At 37.0% G+C, this 17,153-nt stretch overlaps 9 protein-coding genes across 9 annotated transcripts; 4 read left to right on the top strand and 5 right to left on the bottom strand.

Annotated features, from left to right (window-relative positions):
* Positions 1 to 83: 83 nt before the first annotated feature.
* SOMG_02269 (N-acetyltransferase) lies at positions 84 to 804 on the bottom strand (the record flags this gene model as incomplete). Its single annotated transcript, XM_056181061.1, has 2 exons — positions 84 to 508; positions 618 to 804. 2 exons carry the CDS (start codon positions 802 to 804, stop codon positions 84 to 86), a joined length of 612 nt encoding a protein of 203 aa, XP_056036374.1.
* Positions 805 to 1,116: 312 nt separating this feature from the next.
* Positions 1,117 to 1,764, top strand: tho5 (THO complex subunit Tho5; the record flags this gene model as incomplete). The annotated part of the gene is made up of 2 exons (XM_056181060.1): positions 1,117 to 1,430; positions 1,476 to 1,764. 2 exons carry the CDS (start codon positions 1,117 to 1,119, stop codon positions 1,762 to 1,764), a joined length of 603 nt encoding a protein of 200 aa, XP_056036375.1.
* A 142-nt stretch (positions 1,765 to 1,906) lies between these two features.
* Positions 1,907 to 2,373, bottom strand: rec27 (meiotic recombination protein Rec27; the record flags this gene model as incomplete). The annotated part of the gene is made up of 3 exons (XM_056181059.1): positions 1,907 to 2,060; positions 2,130 to 2,285; positions 2,333 to 2,373. The coding sequence occupies 3 exons, from the start codon at positions 2,371 to 2,373 to the stop codon at positions 1,907 to 1,909; spliced, it is 351 nt and encodes a 116-aa protein (XP_056036367.1).
* A 382-nt stretch (positions 2,374 to 2,755) lies between these two features.
* On the bottom strand, positions 2,756 to 8,784 carry stt4 (1-phosphatidylinositol 4-kinase Stt4; the record flags this gene model as incomplete). Its single annotated transcript, XM_056181058.1, has 11 exons — positions 2,756 to 2,769; positions 2,826 to 3,200; positions 3,241 to 3,487; positions 3,529 to 3,921; positions 3,964 to 4,769; positions 4,813 to 5,488; positions 5,528 to 5,733; positions 5,790 to 6,402; positions 6,440 to 6,652; positions 6,689 to 8,735; positions 8,777 to 8,784. 11 exons carry the CDS (start codon positions 8,782 to 8,784, stop codon positions 2,756 to 2,758), a joined length of 5,598 nt encoding a protein of 1,865 aa, XP_056036368.1.
* Positions 8,785 to 9,125: 341 nt separating this feature from the next.
* ubp10 (ubiquitin C-terminal hydrolase Ubp10) lies at positions 9,126 to 10,741 on the top strand (the record flags this gene model as incomplete). Its single annotated transcript, XM_056181057.1, has 3 exons — positions 9,126 to 9,317; positions 9,368 to 9,704; positions 9,759 to 10,741. The coding sequence occupies 3 exons, from the start codon at positions 9,126 to 9,128 to the stop codon at positions 10,739 to 10,741; spliced, it is 1,512 nt and encodes a 503-aa protein (XP_056036369.1).
* A 331-nt stretch (positions 10,742 to 11,072) lies between these two features.
* Positions 11,073 to 11,956, bottom strand: txl1 (thioredoxin-like I protein Txl1; the record flags this gene model as incomplete). The annotated part of the gene is made up of 2 exons (XM_056181056.1): positions 11,073 to 11,688; positions 11,733 to 11,956. The coding sequence occupies 2 exons, from the start codon at positions 11,954 to 11,956 to the stop codon at positions 11,073 to 11,075; spliced, it is 840 nt and encodes a 279-aa protein (XP_056036370.1).
* A 317-nt stretch (positions 11,957 to 12,273) lies between these two features.
* On the top strand, positions 12,274 to 13,715 carry ckn1 (ERCC8 DNA repair-like protein; the record flags this gene model as incomplete). The annotated part of the gene is made up of 6 exons (XM_056181055.1): positions 12,274 to 12,310; positions 12,359 to 12,506; positions 12,558 to 12,662; positions 12,705 to 12,822; positions 12,872 to 12,950; positions 12,991 to 13,715. 6 exons carry the CDS (start codon positions 12,274 to 12,276, stop codon positions 13,713 to 13,715), a joined length of 1,212 nt encoding a protein of 403 aa, XP_056036736.1.
* Positions 13,716 to 14,089: 374 nt separating this feature from the next.
* Positions 14,090 to 15,513, bottom strand: SOMG_02262 (uncharacterized protein; the record flags this gene model as incomplete). The annotated part of the gene is made up of 2 exons (XM_056181054.1): positions 14,090 to 14,166; positions 14,244 to 15,513. The coding sequence occupies 2 exons, from the start codon at positions 15,511 to 15,513 to the stop codon at positions 14,090 to 14,092; spliced, it is 1,347 nt and encodes a 448-aa protein (XP_056036371.1).
* A 785-nt stretch (positions 15,514 to 16,298) lies between these two features.
* pre4 (20S proteasome complex subunit beta 7, Pre4) lies at positions 16,299 to 17,087 on the top strand (the record flags this gene model as incomplete). The annotated part of the gene is made up of 1 exon (XM_056181053.1): positions 16,299 to 17,087. The coding sequence occupies one exon, from the start codon at positions 16,299 to 16,301 to the stop codon at positions 17,085 to 17,087; it is 789 nt and encodes a 262-aa protein (XP_056036372.1).
* Between the last annotated feature and the right edge of the window lie 66 nt (positions 17,088 to 17,153).

The following is a 17,153-nucleotide window of genomic DNA, read 5'->3' as shown; positions in this document are numbered from 1 at the left end:
TCTTGTTGATTTCTCTAGTATGGTAGTAAAGTAGATGCCAAGCTTATCCAAGATTTACTATAGGAGCAGCAATTCAAATTCAATCAACGTATAGACTTTTCCATCTCCACCTGATCAAAACAAGCCACGTACTTTGTTTGTTGAAATCCTTCTTTCTTGAAAAGGCGCAAGCTTGGCAAGTTTTTGCTGCCAACTCTGATGATGTACTTTGCGATATGCGTGCTCTCAAGCAATCCACTCTGTTCTATATAATACAAAAAGGCTTCTATAATCGTTGTCCCCAAACCTTTAGACCGAAATTCTGGTTTTGCAATCATAAGTTCCAATTCAGCCTGGATATAAGTGCTGCAAATTTGATTCTGGTCTTCTTCCACATCTTCATAACCTTCTGTTAGAAACATATTTACGTCTCCGATCATCTCATCAATGTGATGGGATGCAATTTCATGAAGAACTTGAGGTTTCTTGTTTTCTACTCCATGCTTGTAAACCACAATAAATGTGAGTTCTAATTAATTTCTTAGTTAATAAAGCATAAAAATAATCGAATGTATGTATTCCGATAAAATGAAACACAATAACGCCTTTTCGGCGTCTTCAAAAACATTCGTACTTACTGTCTTCATCTTCCAACCAAGACTTTTGCATTTGAAATTCTTCTTTCACTGTTAAAGACTCAGAACACGTCAATTCTCGTAATTCTGGACTTTTCATCCATTCGTGGTATTTCAACACATGGCGCTCTAAATAGGGAACCAGAATCAAATTTCCACAGTCTATGCTCGTACTTTGATTAAACCTCATATTTGATTTAATCTTGTTTCCCGTATCTATTCCCTTTCCCAATTCCCGATCAACAAACTTGGACTAGAGTTTTTCTTTTCAGAGATCGATCCGTTTTTTTGAAAAGCAGGCAAGATTAACTATAAAGGAAAGGACAAAAAAAAGAAAGATAGTTCTTCCTTTTCTTTAACGGCGATTCTATATTGAAAAACCCTACAGGAGAAAAAGTGACGGAGTAGAGGGCATTGACAGGTTTTTCAATCCCACCAACAAAAAGTAAACTTAGGAAGTTTCACCAATTTGGCTCTTTTTAGCGCCTAATTGCTTCGTAAAATGTCAGAAAATGCAATAGCTGAGTGTTTAGGAACGTTGGAATCTGCAAAGAATTTGTGTTTGCAAATTCACAATAGCAAGAATGAAGATCCAGTAGACGGCCAGCAAAAGGTTCATGAAATAAGAAAGCAACTTTCTGCTAGACTTTTGCTATTAAGAGCTGTGAATCGTGAATCATACGAGCAACTTCAAAGAGCAAAGGGAGCAACGGGTGATCATCGTGCTTCTCTCGAGCAGGCTTTAGTAAATTTGCAAGCATTACAGTATCAAAAGTTACATTTAAACGCAATCATTAAAGACTTTCATGATAAAGAGTATGTATGCCTCTTGAATGCTGTTCGCTAACGTCCATCATTTAGACACCTGTATACCCAGCTTCCGCTGATTTCTAAGGAAGAATTTCAAAAAAACCATTCTGAATTACAAAATGCAAGCGATCATGAGGTTATGATCGCAAGACTTCATGACGAGCTAAGTGAGCGCCAGCGGCTCTCTGGTCTTAAACAAGATCTACTCAAACGAAAAGCAACTCTCATTTCAGAGAACAAGGCCAAACGGATCAAATTGGAGAAGCTTGATGATAAATTAGAAGCCTTTTTCCGATCTGTCGTTCCCGTACAAGAATATTATCGGAGTACTTCTCTATAAGCGAAATAATTACAGCACAGTTCGATCTTTACTTTTTGTCAACGATTCATGCAGTGATGATTATGTATATCAAATGATATTGTTATCTGTTCAACATTCTGCTCACAATCCTTACAGTCGTTTTACTCACATCTCAGTTTCATTAGTTTGATTCAACGAGTGATTGCAGCTTTCCAAGGTAGTTTCCCAATTCTTGGCGAATCTGCTTTCCAAGAGCTTCTCTTTGTGTTTCCAAAAGCGCACGACGAGATTTAATTTCGTCCAAGCGGCTCGTTTTTCTTTGTACATTCTCCTCGCTGTTTATATCTGTCAATATTTATTACCCGCATAATAATAATGCCAGCTCTTGTCTGGATTCCTCATACTTTTTACTTTGTAGAAGTTTTAATTCTTTCGTTAGTTGTGCTTTTTCATGTTCTATCTGCTTTGTAAATTCTTGCTCAATTTGGTCGCGTTTCCTAATGCAGCGTTCCATGTGTTTGATGCTCAGTTCTTCCAAAACGCGTTCAATCATGTCAGAACTTTTTTAAATTAGATCAATTTCTATATTTTTAACATATTTACATACTTGGATTCATTGGAAGTAGTTGTTTCAGTTCTTTGTTTCATGTTGTCAAGTGTTAGTTAATTCTAAGTTACGCGTAGCGCGTTTCGTTTCTTTTATAACAAAAAAGAAGGGACGTATACATCTGCCAGCCTTCATGCGATAAATTTGATAACTTTTTTTTACTCGTAATAATTTCCTGTGCTCCATCTTAACTCGATCTGAATCGATTTCGCAGTGCTTGAAACATATTACTTTTGTAGCACCCGTAGCAAATGTATAAGTGAAAATGGTTATTTCAATTTTACCAATGCAGTGTTAAATAATAATTTAAGCTAAAAATCGACTTGTGTGTATATTTACTTACCCGGCAGTTTTTATTTTTGCCAATTCATCAAGGAGTCATAAGTAAACTTTTTTTGTTATAGAACATAATAAAACTGGACTTTAATAAGGAATTCCTAAAGTAGTAATTAGTAAACTGCTGATGCTGGGAAATAAATCTTAGTTAACTTACCGTTGGTCGCCTTTTGAAATTGATCATACATTAGCGTCCGTTTATTATTGTAGCTGTAATCGATCAAATTTAGCATGTGATTTGCGGCCTGTCTTTCATTCATATCCAAAGCAAAACGCTCCAAAGTATGCGTAATACTCAACTGTCCCTTAAAGCAAGGAAGACTCGAATCCAACATAATTTCGACGGCTTGGCAAATTGACTTAGCATAAGGGCGGGATGCCAAGAAGGCCTTTACACATAACTCTTGAAACCACTGAAATGGTTGTGACCTATTATTGCCTCCCATTACAGCAATCATTTCTTGAGTTAACTTAAACGGAGCACTTTCAAATGTAATTCCACCAGGAGCAATGTCAAAAATAAATCCAAAATCTATCATGTTAGTACCATAATTCAACATCTGACTCCATACCTATATGTAATATATGCCCCTGATCATCGATCATAATATTTCCATTATGCCTATCTTTGAATTGCAATAGATATGTAATAACAGAATAAGCCGCCATACTCTGAATGAAATTGCTTCGAGCTTTCTGAAATGCTATAGAGTCTTCACCACCAAATTTAGTAATAAAGTAATCATACAAGCCATTGACAGCTTCACGTCCAAGCATATCTCGAGATATGCAGTTTGGTAATACATCAATAACACCACACTAGTAATAGGTTAATAAAAATTCGCTGATATTTTACATACACCAGGATTGGTAGCAGTTACCCTGTAAGGGAATAGGTACACATCCAAACCCACAGAGTTGAAAATGTTTTTAAATATAGCAATTAATTGTAATGTTAACACATCTTGTCGACAATCATCTCCAACTTTGAAAATAGCCGACTGCCAAACTTCATAGCTTTGTTTTTGATGATAGGCGTTTCCTTCGTCTCCGTTTATGGCTTCTTCTTCCGGATCAGAATTAATGACCTTTTCCTTCTGAATCTTGAAGGTAGCCATAAACGGTGCCTTAGCATGACTTTGTAAAGGCTTTCCTGACTTCCTATCTATTCCAACCACCACACCGTCAGGATTACTAGGTAAATAAACACCTACATCGAGTTTTATTTGCCTCATTTCTTCATCAATTTTAGCCTGTTTTGTTAGAAAAGTAATTAAAATCTGCCATATACATACCTTCTTCTCGGGTTTTGATCTTCGAATAAACGGCTTAAGTTTCCCGGAAATGGAAGTAACTTCATTGAAAAAAAAGAACTCTCGTTCATAAAAGCTTTTATCATCACCAGATAGGGAAGCTACCATTTTGTCCATGACATGATCCAAAATCGGTTTTATAGAATCAGGCACAGTAGCACTTTCATCTTTATATAGATTTGCTTTCATATTCCATAAAATTTGATGAGCAAATAATTGAGATACTCCTGAAGCCTCAAGTATAAAACTCTCTGCATAACCCATTTTATCGTAACGAAGAGATTGCACGATTTGAGGTACATAGAAGAACATAAGGGAAACTGGGTAGCTTTCCATTGAGCGCACCGCATACTGTAACAGTTGCGGATTCCATTTGATTTTCGGCTTAAACAATACGGGACCATTAACAGGATAAATAGGATCCCAATAGAAGAGATACTTCCTATCTAGAGGAAAATCACCCTGTGGATATTTCTCAAACAGATAGCCCATAGCAACTTCGTAATGAAGACACGAAGTTGGATCAGCTAAAATAAAGCTAGTCACCATATCCATCAATGAAGGCTCGATAAAGCGTTTGGGAATGTGCAAAACGATAGCAGGAGAAACTTTCCAAGCCAGACGTAACATTTCTGAAGTAATTGTTGAACTCGAGCTGAAGGTTTCCGGTATCGGATCGGTCATTACCAAATTCCTTCCATATACAACAGGTGTAATCCAGGTGTACAGTCTGTACATTTCATTTTTCAACAAAATTATTAGCAATTTCTGCTTTTTGATTGTAGAACCTAGATACATGTTAATTATTGTACTATAAATAATGTTTATTACCTTTTAGAGGGTATTGATTTAATGTGTTTTCCATCTTTGCACACAAATTCCGCATAATCGAAATTTCTGTTGCGACATTAAGTTTGTCTGCTCCATAAGTCCATGCGGGTGTTTCTGTAAACCAGCATAAGGCAGCGTCCAAGCACAGATTATAAAATCTAGAACCTAATAACGTATTTAGCAAATTATCAGCAATTTTGAATCCGAAAGAAACAAATTTAAAGTGAAGCTCTCGTGCCAATGCGTTACGACTAGACTCCAAAGAGCCGATTTTTTTAAGCACAAAATCCATGAACTGGACGATGATTATGGCATTCTGACGATCACTAAACCAAAGACCTTCAAATATACCAGACATAAGCTCTAATAAAAGTAGATGGGGAATCATCTGTGAGCTCAATTTATCCTTATAGGATATCATGGATGATCTCTCAGTCGGAGAGTATGTCATTGGCAAGGCTAATGGAGATTTCGCTCTTATGGTTGAGAAAAAACCTCTTTTTTCCCTCATTATTTCGTTTTTCCAATTACGAATAATGTTAAGCACAATATAAGAGCTAAAAATAGGAACCTCGTTCATCATCCAATTCCATAAATTAACACCAAGCTTTATAGATTTTTGACTGAACTCAATAAAAGGGATCCGAATGATTTTTCTTGTAAGTACTGAAAATAACTAGAAAGTTAATAAAACCGTGTTTTAAGTTTACCATACATATGTCGATTCTTGCACCGCATGAGAGGCAGCCTTGCGAATATTGTTACGAAGCTTCAGAGAAGACACTGAATTTCGTTGATTATAATCATTTTCCAAATCATTTAAAAGCGATAGATTCTGCTCGAAGAGTTGGTGTTTTTGAGAAAGCACAAGATTAACCTTGTCACTACTCATGTCACCTTCTGTGTTTAGGACCACGTTATCTAAATTGTTTAGTAAGATTACTCAATAGGAGGAATAAACCTTGAAGAAAACATACCATGCGCATATCGTTGACGTGTAGTATAATCCGCCATAAACTCGGAACTAAAATCTGGAATCCAATTCCCAAATGAAGAAAGGACGCGGTTTTCACAATCAAAGCTTGGGATTTTGATCCCAATTTCGACAGCAAGTGACCTTCCAAGTTCAACAAGCTCAAGATCATCAATGTCTTCAAATTCGGCGAGATAAGATTGTAATAAATTCTTGATTTGTCTAGGAATAGATTTGGAGCTTACGTGTATCCAATCAGTAGCATTGCTTTTAAATTCAGAAAGCACCTTCTCACGAGCATCGTAAATATCTGACAATACAATTGTAAGATTTAACTTTGGAGAACAGTACTGAAGCTTAGGAATATACTGATTATAACACTCTTCATTTCGGGCTTTCCAGAGAAGAGTAAGCAATTCTAGGATACTATACAAAATATTGGCAGTACCGAGAAGGTGAGGCAGGCTATGCATGACAAACGTGGTACATTCCAAAGCCAATCGTCGCACCGAATCGATTCTGTGACAACACAAGCAAAGAAGTCCTTGTATCTCTTTAATACTATTTTGATGAAGTCGCTTTACACGAAAGAGAGAATCCACAAATATTGGTAAATTCTATTGGTTAGTTCGTAAAGTGACAATTTTAACTTACATGTAGGGCAATGGCTCTAATGAACGGAGGCAGATGGCTTGAACTTAACGTAATATCACTCAGATATTCGACAAGAGCGGAAATCCGACCAGTTTTGCAGCGTAGTCCTTCGAGTAAGAGAACAGCAGACAGAAAACAAATTTCAGATGCATTTAAGGACCTCAAATCCACGTCCGCAATTGTTGTCAATTCTGACTTAATTCGAGATAAAACCTATATGTTAACGATAATTGACACTGAAATACTTACAGAATGCTCAATATGACTCCTCAAAACAGTATTTAATTCCAAATTGCTTTCAAAGTTGTTTCCGAAATCTTCAAAAACAAGAAGAGGCGAGTTACGGGCGATTTGTTCTAGCTCTGGTCTTAACGTCTCACTTATGTCAACCGAAAAACGAAATCTATTCAAAACAACCGTGAACCACATATCCCTAAAAAGCGCGGGATAGTTTTCATCTTTCGGTAAATTCTCCCAACATATTTGGTCGATACAACAACTAAGGGCCTTAATTGCATAGACAAGGACAGTAAAGTATCCACTTAACTGATCCGAAGGGGTATCACGAACAATACCCACTTGTATAATTTCTTCCAACAGGCTTTTAAGCAAGTCCAATCGCTTGGAAGAGTGCGGTTCTGTCCCACTGGCAATTAAACGGCGTGATTGAAGAATTGCTAAAGCTAACTCTTCATCCACTTGTTTTGTCAACATCTTATGCTGTATAGAATAAAACTGAATCAAAATAAAGAAATTGCGTTCATTTGCTTTAATTGAGATATCAGCTAAAGCACATATTATTTGAGCACTAACCCGTGAATCAAAGTTTCGCGAAAATTTCTGAATTAGCAAGGAAATAGCCAGTCCATGAATTTTTTCGTCATTCACTAAAAGAGCAATTTCACGCCCAGAGTCTATAATATTCAGATAAATAGGTAAAGTACTTATTGGAAGCTCGCGCGAAGGATGTGCAAAACCCTCCATATTCATGTGTTCCCTAGAGAGCGAGAAAAAACTATCTGCTGTATCAAGGGGAGACAACAAATTTGCTAGTTGATAAATTGAAGTAATGGCAGCATCTTTTGATGAGTAGTTGAACAAATGTGCTAATTTTCGAGATGCCAATTTAGCGTAAATAACTGGATTCTCATTATCACGAGGAGCATATATTGCAATGAACCGTAAGCGTATTAAAGCGAATTGCAATTGTGCTGGAAAGACGCATGCCAAAGAAGCCATTACATCCACTAAATGAGGAAGCGTCTCGGGTTCATCAGATATATTCTGGAGAGAAAGATCAATCCACTCACAATAGACGTTAGGAATAAAGCCAACATATGCGGAACTTAAAATTGCTAGTTTCAAGGCAAGAACAAAATACAGTCCACAAGGCACACATACTTGTCCTTGTAATTTAGAGGTATAGCTTTTCGAGAGTACTTTTTCAGACAACTGTAAAAGAGCTTGAAATTGATTGGAATAAACTTTCTCTTCGGGAGAAGAAGGACGAGAACAGCCAATATCCCAGAATAACGCACAATTTCCCAACCACAAACAAGTTGCTGCATTTACCAAAGCGGACAACGAAGAAAGATATAGAAAGTACTTTAGACCAAAACCCTGATAGTATGGAGATGGTTGTATAAAAAGAGAATTGGCAGATAATTTTTGTTGTGGAAGAACATCAGATGAAAGTATATTCGTGCAGACATTAATAATCCATAGGCATATGCTTTCAACCTTCATCTCCTCGCAATTTTTAGCAAATTCATTTAAAATGAAAGCAAGATGAGAAGCATAGAAAATCCTGCGTAAAATGTAGGACGTAGAATCTGCAGTTTCCTCATTTATTATGGACTTAAAGGTCTTTATAATAGATTCTGAAAAAGAAATAACATCAACAGCTACTTCTTCATGCTGCTTGGCTAGACAAAGCATCCCGCTTATAATTGCAGGAACGCATTTTGCGGACGAGGGGAAAATTTGGCAAAAAGAGGAATCGTCCAACGAAGGTAGCGTACTTTCGAAGCTTTCGTTTCCTTCGATAAATAAGTACTTCTTTAAGTAAAACTGCAATTGATTAAAAAGGATTCTGGCCTCCACTAAGTTTCTAGATTCGGCGCTAACCGCGCATATTGATAATGCTGTATCTTCGATCCTTTCAAGATTGAAAAAACAATCGTTTCTTTCTATGAGCTCAGAGTTTCGATGACAAATTTGCTCGAAGAAAGACCATCCGTGTGTTGGAAGAGAGCCTAGTCTACGAAGAGATTCCCTCCGAATGTTTCTATCTATGCTATTTCTGAGTTAGAGACAAGGACAGGTACCTTAACTTACCATTCCATTGCTACGGAACAGCAGAAAGAACGGCTTTCTAGCTAATTTTAATTCTCCCTATATTATCTTTACAACTTAAAAGAGATTATGTTCGAAAAGCCAGCGATTAAATAGGCAATCGCTCACAAAGATGAGAAGGAGCCCTTGTTTTCACAGGATCTATAAATTTAGATTCTTCTGCTAAACTATCAAATTAAAGTTAAAAAGGAAAGAAAAAGGGTAAATACAAACCTCTAAAAGAACGTTGTTTGTAAAATTACGAATTTGGTTCAGGCTTGAGAGTCACGCTGAGTGAGCCGAAGTACCCATCACTGCGATTCTTCTGTAGGGTTAAGTCGAGATTGCTTCTATGGCAATGTCGGAAGTAAATGAGGATAAGCATTCTTTAAAACGCTCTTTCAATGAAGAAGAAGCGGATTCCATGAGGAAGAGAGAGAAAGTTGACAATGTTTCAGGGTCTACTTCTAACGATGATCAAACTACCATAAATGCTTCTGTCAAGAAACACAAACCAATATCAAGTGACCTTTATCTAGATACCGTAAGAAGTCAAGTAGTAAGTGATCAGTGAAGACTAACCGGGTTACTTAGATCAATCGTAAATTATTAGACTTTGATTTCGAAAAAGTATGTTCAGTCAGCCTTACGAATCTCAGTGTTTATGCTTGCTTAGTTTGCGGAAGATATTTTCAGGGACGAGGTCCCTCTTCTCATGCATACTTTCATGCTTTAAATGATAATCATCATGTGTTCGTGAATTGCTCGACTTTAAAGTTTTATATTCTACCAGAGTCATATCAAGTAGTGTCTAGTGCTTTGCAAGATATTGCTTATGTTATTAAGCCCACATATACCCGTGAAGAAGTTGCTAAACTGGACCGTATTCCTCAGGTCAGTTACGATTTGATGCATAAACCTTATGTACCAGGTAAGTTGGTTCATCAAATGGTGTATTGTATATTTTACTAACCCGAATTCATAGGCTTCGTCGGACTCAATAACATACAAAGCAATGACTATTTCAACGTCATCCTTCAATTACTTTCTCATGTAAAGCCTTTGCGGAATTATTTGCTACTTAATAATTTTGATGGCTGTCCTCATATTATTCAGCGATTAGCAATTACTGTCCGTAAAATATGGAACCCCAAAGCATTTAAAGGGCATGTTTCTCCACAAGAACTGATTCATGAGGTAACCCTTTTATCCCATAAAAAATATTCAATGAATGAACAAAAAGATCCTTTAGAATTTGTATCATGGCTCTTGAATACATTGCACGTTTCTTTAGGCGGGAAGAAGTCAACGATGGAAAAGCCAACTTCTATTATTCATTACAATTTTCAAGGTCATGTGCGTGCCGAGTCTCAAAAAATCCGTCAGCATACAGAAAATGGGGACCACGTAGTATTTGAAGGAGACCGAGTTATTAAAACGGACATTGTTCCATATCTGTACCTTACACTGAATCTTCCTCCAAGGCCTTTATTTCAAGATGAATTTGAAGGAAACATTATTCCTCAAGTTGAACTTGTAAAACTACTGGAAAAGTATAATGGCGTCACAACTCAAGAATTAAGTGGTATGCGCCGGCGTTTTCATTTGATGAATACGCCGCCATATCTTCTATTTCATATGAAGCGTTTTATGAAAAATAACTACTTTACTGAACGAAATCCTACCATCGTCACGTTTCCTCTTGATAACCTGGATATGAGTCCATTTATCGATGATGCGTTTCTGAAAGCACACCCAAAAATCATACCAAGGTACAATCTAATTGCAAATGTCGTTTATGAATCAGTTTTGTCTGCTGACGGGGAATCGCACGTCTTTCGAGTACAGTTACGAAATTCAGCATCGAACAAATGGTATCAAATTCAGGATTTGTATGTCGAAGAAATAAGCAGCGATATGATTAACTTGGGAGAAAGTCTTATACAATTATGGGAGCGAGTACATTAGTTTTGTAAGTTGGAATCGAGCGTTCAGAGTGCATCAAAATAATTTGGGTTATCAGGAGAATAACAAAATATAAAAAAAATAAAACGTCGATCTTGAAAAGCAGTACATGCTAATGCTTTTAATAAAATTTTGTAGATTTTATTTATTTTTTACAGTCCGCATTTTCTTCTAATGTATATTACTACGGTTAATAAGACTTTTAGTGTCTAGTATCATCTTTTCAGTTATATATGAGTATATGTGTATCGCATTAAAATCAAGTTTGGTTACAATCTAAGGCAAAAACAAATTCTTCTTGTGTTGCAGCATTTAATTATCAGTTTTCCATAGCTTACTTGCTAGAATCGCCTACTGCTTCGCCAAAGAATTCCAAACGGCCAATCTGGGTGGTTTCTTCGTCCTCAACATTAGAGGAGACAAATATTACTAAAGAGTTCACACGTTGGAATTTAACGAATCTTAGAGGGATATTCAAAGGCTCGTCATCAGATTTGTACTCGATTTCTTCTATGACCTGAGTAGCTGGGGAAGACTCGGCATCTTCAAATGAAAGCACTGTGGGTTGATTAATAAAGAGTTTGAGAGTTTTGGGAGCTTTGCTTAAGTTTTCTTTGACAGGAGTAATAGACAACGAATGAATCTTTACAGCTTCCAAGAAAGGGATGTAAATCATAAGCTGCTCATCAGCGTCGGACTGTAAGTAACTAGAAGAATCTAAATCAAGAGCGTTGCGAAGGTGATACTCATCACTTTGATTTAAACACTCTAATTGAGGGCTCTCGATAGAACTCCTGAGATTAGCATAACCGTTCACAGATGAAGAGGCGCTAGCGCTACCTCCATTCAATTTTCCTCCAATATTAGCTACTTTTTCTTTTAACGCCTGCACGTTCGCTCCCGAAAGCATATCTATTTGTTTGCCATTTTCAAAGAAGATGAAGGTTGGCCTATAATGTTAGTAAAATCCAACAAAACAGGGCGATAAACATACATAGCACGAACTCCAAGGCTAGAGGAAATTTGTGTTTGTTCATCTACATTAACTTTTGCAAATACAAACTGAGGACCTGAGTACTTGCTTGCCAATTGTGAAAAAACTGGTGAAATTGCCTTACAAGGACCACACCAGTCTGCATAGCAGTCAACAGCGAGAAATCCCGACTTTGGAATTGTTGAGATCCAATGTTGGTATGATCTAATTTCGATAACGGACATGTTGGTTGAAATTATCTAGTGTTGGGGTGTCTTGACTGTACCTACAACTGGCCTTTTGAGTTTCTTTTTCAAATCATTTGTTAAAAGTTTTTTATTGAAGAAATAATATACACAACAAAAAATAAAATACCTAACTATTCAGAATTCGTAAAGTTACATACTGCCAAAATCTTGTAGACTCTCAAATACCTAGAGGGAAGCGCTCGCTGCAAATACAAATACTCTCTACCAGTAAATTCTATGAAGCTATACTTTTCATGGAGTTTGAATGATTTATTACGGTCTATAGTACTTTTGCAGAAGTTTGAACGTTCTGAATGAATACGTTTCTTTTAGCCAGAGAATGGGGGCAGGGTATAAATTTAAAAACTTATTAACACCTGGTAAAATATTGACAGATAGAATCAAATGCATCCTTCCGACGCCAGCTACTTCAGCATCGTCTTCAAACTATGGCTTTGTCGCAAAATAAAACAATCAAGCGAAGACATGGTACCGGCCTCCTTGGCTCTGTGAATGCGCTGTCTATAGATAATACAACACAGCAATTGTAAGTTGATACTGAATAAAGGAGGTTAATTTACTCACGAATTGCATAAAGTATGATTTCTGGAGGCGCCAATTCTTCAATCAATGTTTGGAATCTTGAATCTCTTGATTCAAATGAAACAAACATACTTATGGATACTCATAATGCCATACCAGCGTATGTCTTTCTTCGTATAAAAGACCCTTATTAATAATGTAGACGTTCAAGTCATAGGTTTGGAATTACTGATCTGCATTGGTTTCCTTTCGATAATGGTATATTCACTAGCTCCTCTTTCGACCATACTTTAAGGGTTTGGGATGCTGCAACCTTACAGGTATTATACTTTATTAGTAAGTTATACCAAATTCACTAACAGTAAACAGGAGGCGTATTCTTTTAGTATAGGTGAAATAGTGTATTCGCATGCCTGGTCACCCGTTGCATCGCACTGTTTGATTGCTGGTACGCTTTTTTTTTTTGTTGTTGTTCTGACGCTTTATAGCGGCATATCGATCGCCCTCTATTCGTTTATGCGATATGCAGAGCGGTAGTTATACGCACAGTTTAATTGGTCATACAGGGAATGTACTATCTGTCGCTTGGTGCCCGAAAAATGATTATGTATTAGCTTCTGGGTCCGCTGATGGTACTGTTCGGCTTTGGGATATTCGAAAAGCCTCTGCCAGCTTTGCTTGCTTAGACGTGCATAACAAAACGAAGCCAATAGAACAGACTGGAAGATCTCATTATGGTACCGTAAATGGATTAGCTTGGACTCATGACGGTACTTTTCTTGTTAGCTCTGGAACTGATGATCGCTTAAGAGTTTGGGATATGAAAACAGGACTAAACACCTTACGTGACTTCGGACCGATTATACACAATCAAACAACATCTTTTGCTGTTCACCCATATATCATGACTCCCTCGAAAAACGACGATACGTACGTTTTATTCCCAAATGACGATGGATCTTTGGCGTTGATAAATCTTTTAGACGGTTCCTTTGTCCAGCGTCTGTCAATGCACGTTTTGAAGCGTATTAATTGCGTAGCTTATCGTTCAGAAAAAGAGCAATGCTTCACTGGCGATATGAGCGGTAATATTTTAATATGGTGTCCAAAACCACTTCGTGATCCCTTGCAGGCTAGTGCCATTGAAAATCGTCGAAATGTTCTTCAAGAAGTTTATGACTCTTTAACTAATGTCGAAGTTACTTATCAGTGAAAAACATTTTTACTTGCCTTTTGGTGTTCACCGTCTATTATCCAAAATAAAGGTAATAATGTGAAACGCTTATTTATTTATTTTGCTGAATTATGTTCATTTTTATTAAAATAGCATTTATAATTCTCATAAAGGATTTAGCAACAGTTTGTTTGATGAAAGGTTAATTTCCCATAATCGATTCATCCGGTCCAATTTGATTCATCTCGCATGCAACAAATTTTCTTTAGTAATCTTCTCCCTCTTTTCTTTTCTTTTCTTTTTTTTTGGTATAATACTACTTTTTCATTCTAAAAAATGAGATCTTTGAAGTAACCAGTTTTACGCATGATTTGAAAGTTTGAGTAGCAGCGCAGTTTTGTAGACTTGTAACACTAGAGAATCTTTTTAAAAAAATTACAGAGAGTAACAGGGAAAAGATAAATGGCCTTTCTGTTGAGTCCAGCATCCACTGAATAAAAAGGTAAATATAGTATATAACATGACCCAGCATTAAATATGAGAGAGCTGCTTTTGCTGGTGACATACTCATTTTAAGACTCGGTGTTGAGAGTGGGTATTCTTCAGCACTAATTCCAGAATTCACAAGCCCTGGTATAATAACGTCTGTACTTTGGTTGAGAACATCAGATTTTGTAGTTCCATGCCCTAGGCCAGTGTGTAGTGATTCAGAGTGTGCTTCTTTACAAGGCGATTCTCGTGCAACTTCGACTGTAGTGGATTCAATTGTTTCTTCAATATCACAATTGCCGTCATCTAAAAACATCGACTCTGCCTTGACTGTCCAAAGTTGTTCACTTCCACTTGTCAAGTCATTTTCCATATCACTGGTTGAAGACAACGGATTAATCTCAAACATGCCAAAATCATCCTCATAAAGATATTGCTGTTCATTCGTTTGATCTTCAAAATGTATTTTTGATGGTAGGGTATACTGAGGCTCTGGGATTGCGAGGAAAACGTTTTTGTTTTCTGTATCATACTGGGCATCGATTTCAAAATTCATATCATCAAAAGGCGAATTATGCACTGCATATTTATCTTGACATGACTTCAATCGTTTGTAATCTATATTTGACTTTTCACTGTTTCTATATTTGGTGTCCATGTTTTTGTGGTCAGTCAAGATATTTTTCATGGTATTAGTTGCGCTTTTATCCTTAAGAGCATTGTTAGATTTTGGCGCAGGCTCGTTGTTATTTTTTGCAACACATTGTTCATCTGTATCAAAGGGACGAACACCCTTATATAAGATTTTCATGAGGGATTGTTCAATCAGAATTGGATCTATGGGGTCCATTTCATTTAGGGAACAATTCGAGTGAGATGCTGATAACTTCGTGGTAGCGATGGCATCTGTGGTGACTGAAGATGAACGTTCTGGGACAGATTTGTTGCTTAAGTAAGCATCGTTTTGACTTTCGATTAAAACCTCTACTGAATCAACGTTAATGGATTCTTCATCTTGTAAGTGACAGTTATTTTCATAGGAAGCATCCTCATAAGTTGCCCTGGTATCATTGGTAACTTTCATAGTTTCAGTTTCTAACAAAGGAGCATGAGGAGTCTGTAATTTCTGATATCTTTGGTTGTCGCTTTCAGCGTATTCAACTGTGTCGGCAGGTTTAGCAATAGGTGCCGGCATTTCCGAGGATTCTGGTTTTGTTTCTGATTTAGATTTCTTTGAGAATAAAGTATTCAAAGGCTGGACGGCATATTTAGTTAGAAATGCTTCGCAAGATTTAGCTAGCTTCTGGAAAGAGCACAAAATGACGGAAGGAGTTTCAGTGATCTTCATTTTGACCAGCTTAAAAATTGATTGGAATAATAGAGAAAAAAAACGAGAAACAGTTCCTATATATATAAAAGAAATTCAATCATTGTAAACAAACAAAAAGACTTCGCCTTAACATGCCCGTTTGGAACAACAAATAAAGAAAAGTAAATAAAGTAGATAGCAAACAAACAAACAAACAACAGAGTAAGCTAAAACTTGACTTGAAAAGAACAAACTGAAAAGGTAAATGCCTGAACAAAGAGCTACTATCTAGTTCTGCAAGCGATCTTTAAGCAGCACAATCCCAGACACGCTGCAATGGAACTCTTTTTTATGCTGCACTTTGATCTAAAATTCTCTCAATTGTCAAAACACTATACAGCTGCATAGTATGAGAAAGTAAATGGAAAATCAACATAAAATCCTAGAGAAAGATCTCAAGCTTTGTAGCTTTATGTTAACATCATAAGGAAAAATGATTTTTGGCGTAAATGAGGGAAATAACCATACCAAGAGCCAAGAATAATAATTCATCTCCTTTTTTCAAATATAAGCCATCAGTTTCTAGCGGTAAACGGTAATGATCCAGAAAAGCGATCAGAAACCTTGGCATGTCAGCTAATTTGTCATCCAGTAGACACCTGTCGGGATAAAAAAATGTAATGAAATTTAAACAATAAAAAAAACATTTTTTTAAACTCAAACTTCAATCTATCCAGGGAAGGCCAAACCCATCCTTAGCATAGGTACTAACGGCTTGGTGGTGGAAGACCTGCCAAGAACCAACACTACCTCATTCAACAAAAATGAGTTTCTTAGAATTAACAGAGCCTTGGGGCAAACCTAGCAGAAATATTTTTTTCCCTACATCTAATGATGTTCAACAAAATGCTGCGCCAGTGATTTCACGAACTACTCAACCTATAGTCACAGGTGCCTCCGTAATTGCATTGAAATACGCAGATGGTGTTATGATTGCTGCTGATAACTTAGCATCTTATGGATCTTTGGCTCGCTTTTTTGATGTAGAACGTCTCACAAAGGTTGGAAACAATACAATCGTCGGTATTGGGGGCGACGTTTCAGATTATCAGCATATCCAAAGAACCCTCGAGGATCTTGAGATAAAAGAAAATAACTATGGAGACGGTTATGCATTACAACCATCCCATATCCATGAATATTTGTCTAGAGTATTTTATGCTCGTCGTAATAAAATGGATCCTTACTGGAACCAGGCCATTGTTGCTGGCGTCGATGGAGATGAAAAAGAACCTTTTGTAGCTTTTGCTGACCTACGTGGTAACACTTATACTGCACCTGCAATTGCTACAGGATTTGCGATTCATCTTGCCCTTCCGATGTTACGTAAGGTGACTGACGATGACCGCTGGAAAACTTTGTCAAAGGAGCGCGCTCGCGCAGCCATAGATGACTGTATTCGCGTTCTTTACTACCGTGATGGAAGAAGTTTGAACAAATTTAGCGTTGCTACCATTACAGCAGGTGGCGTCGATTTCCAAACCAACCAGTCCGTTTCCTCTGAATGGGCTTTTGCTGAAAAGCAGTATGGTTATGGCACGCAAGAAGTATAATTTAGATATGAGTTTGTAATGTCAGAGAATTATGAAAGTGAAGAGTGACAAGATGGTTTGGATAGC

This window comes from Schizosaccharomyces osmophilus, chromosome 1 (assembly GCF_027921745.1).
Source record: "Schizosaccharomyces osmophilus chromosome 1, complete sequence".
Taxonomy (NCBI): Eukaryota; Fungi; Ascomycota; class Schizosaccharomycetes; order Schizosaccharomycetales; family Schizosaccharomycetaceae; genus Schizosaccharomyces; species Schizosaccharomyces osmophilus.
This window is presented reverse-complemented; position numbering and strand designations above follow the sequence as displayed.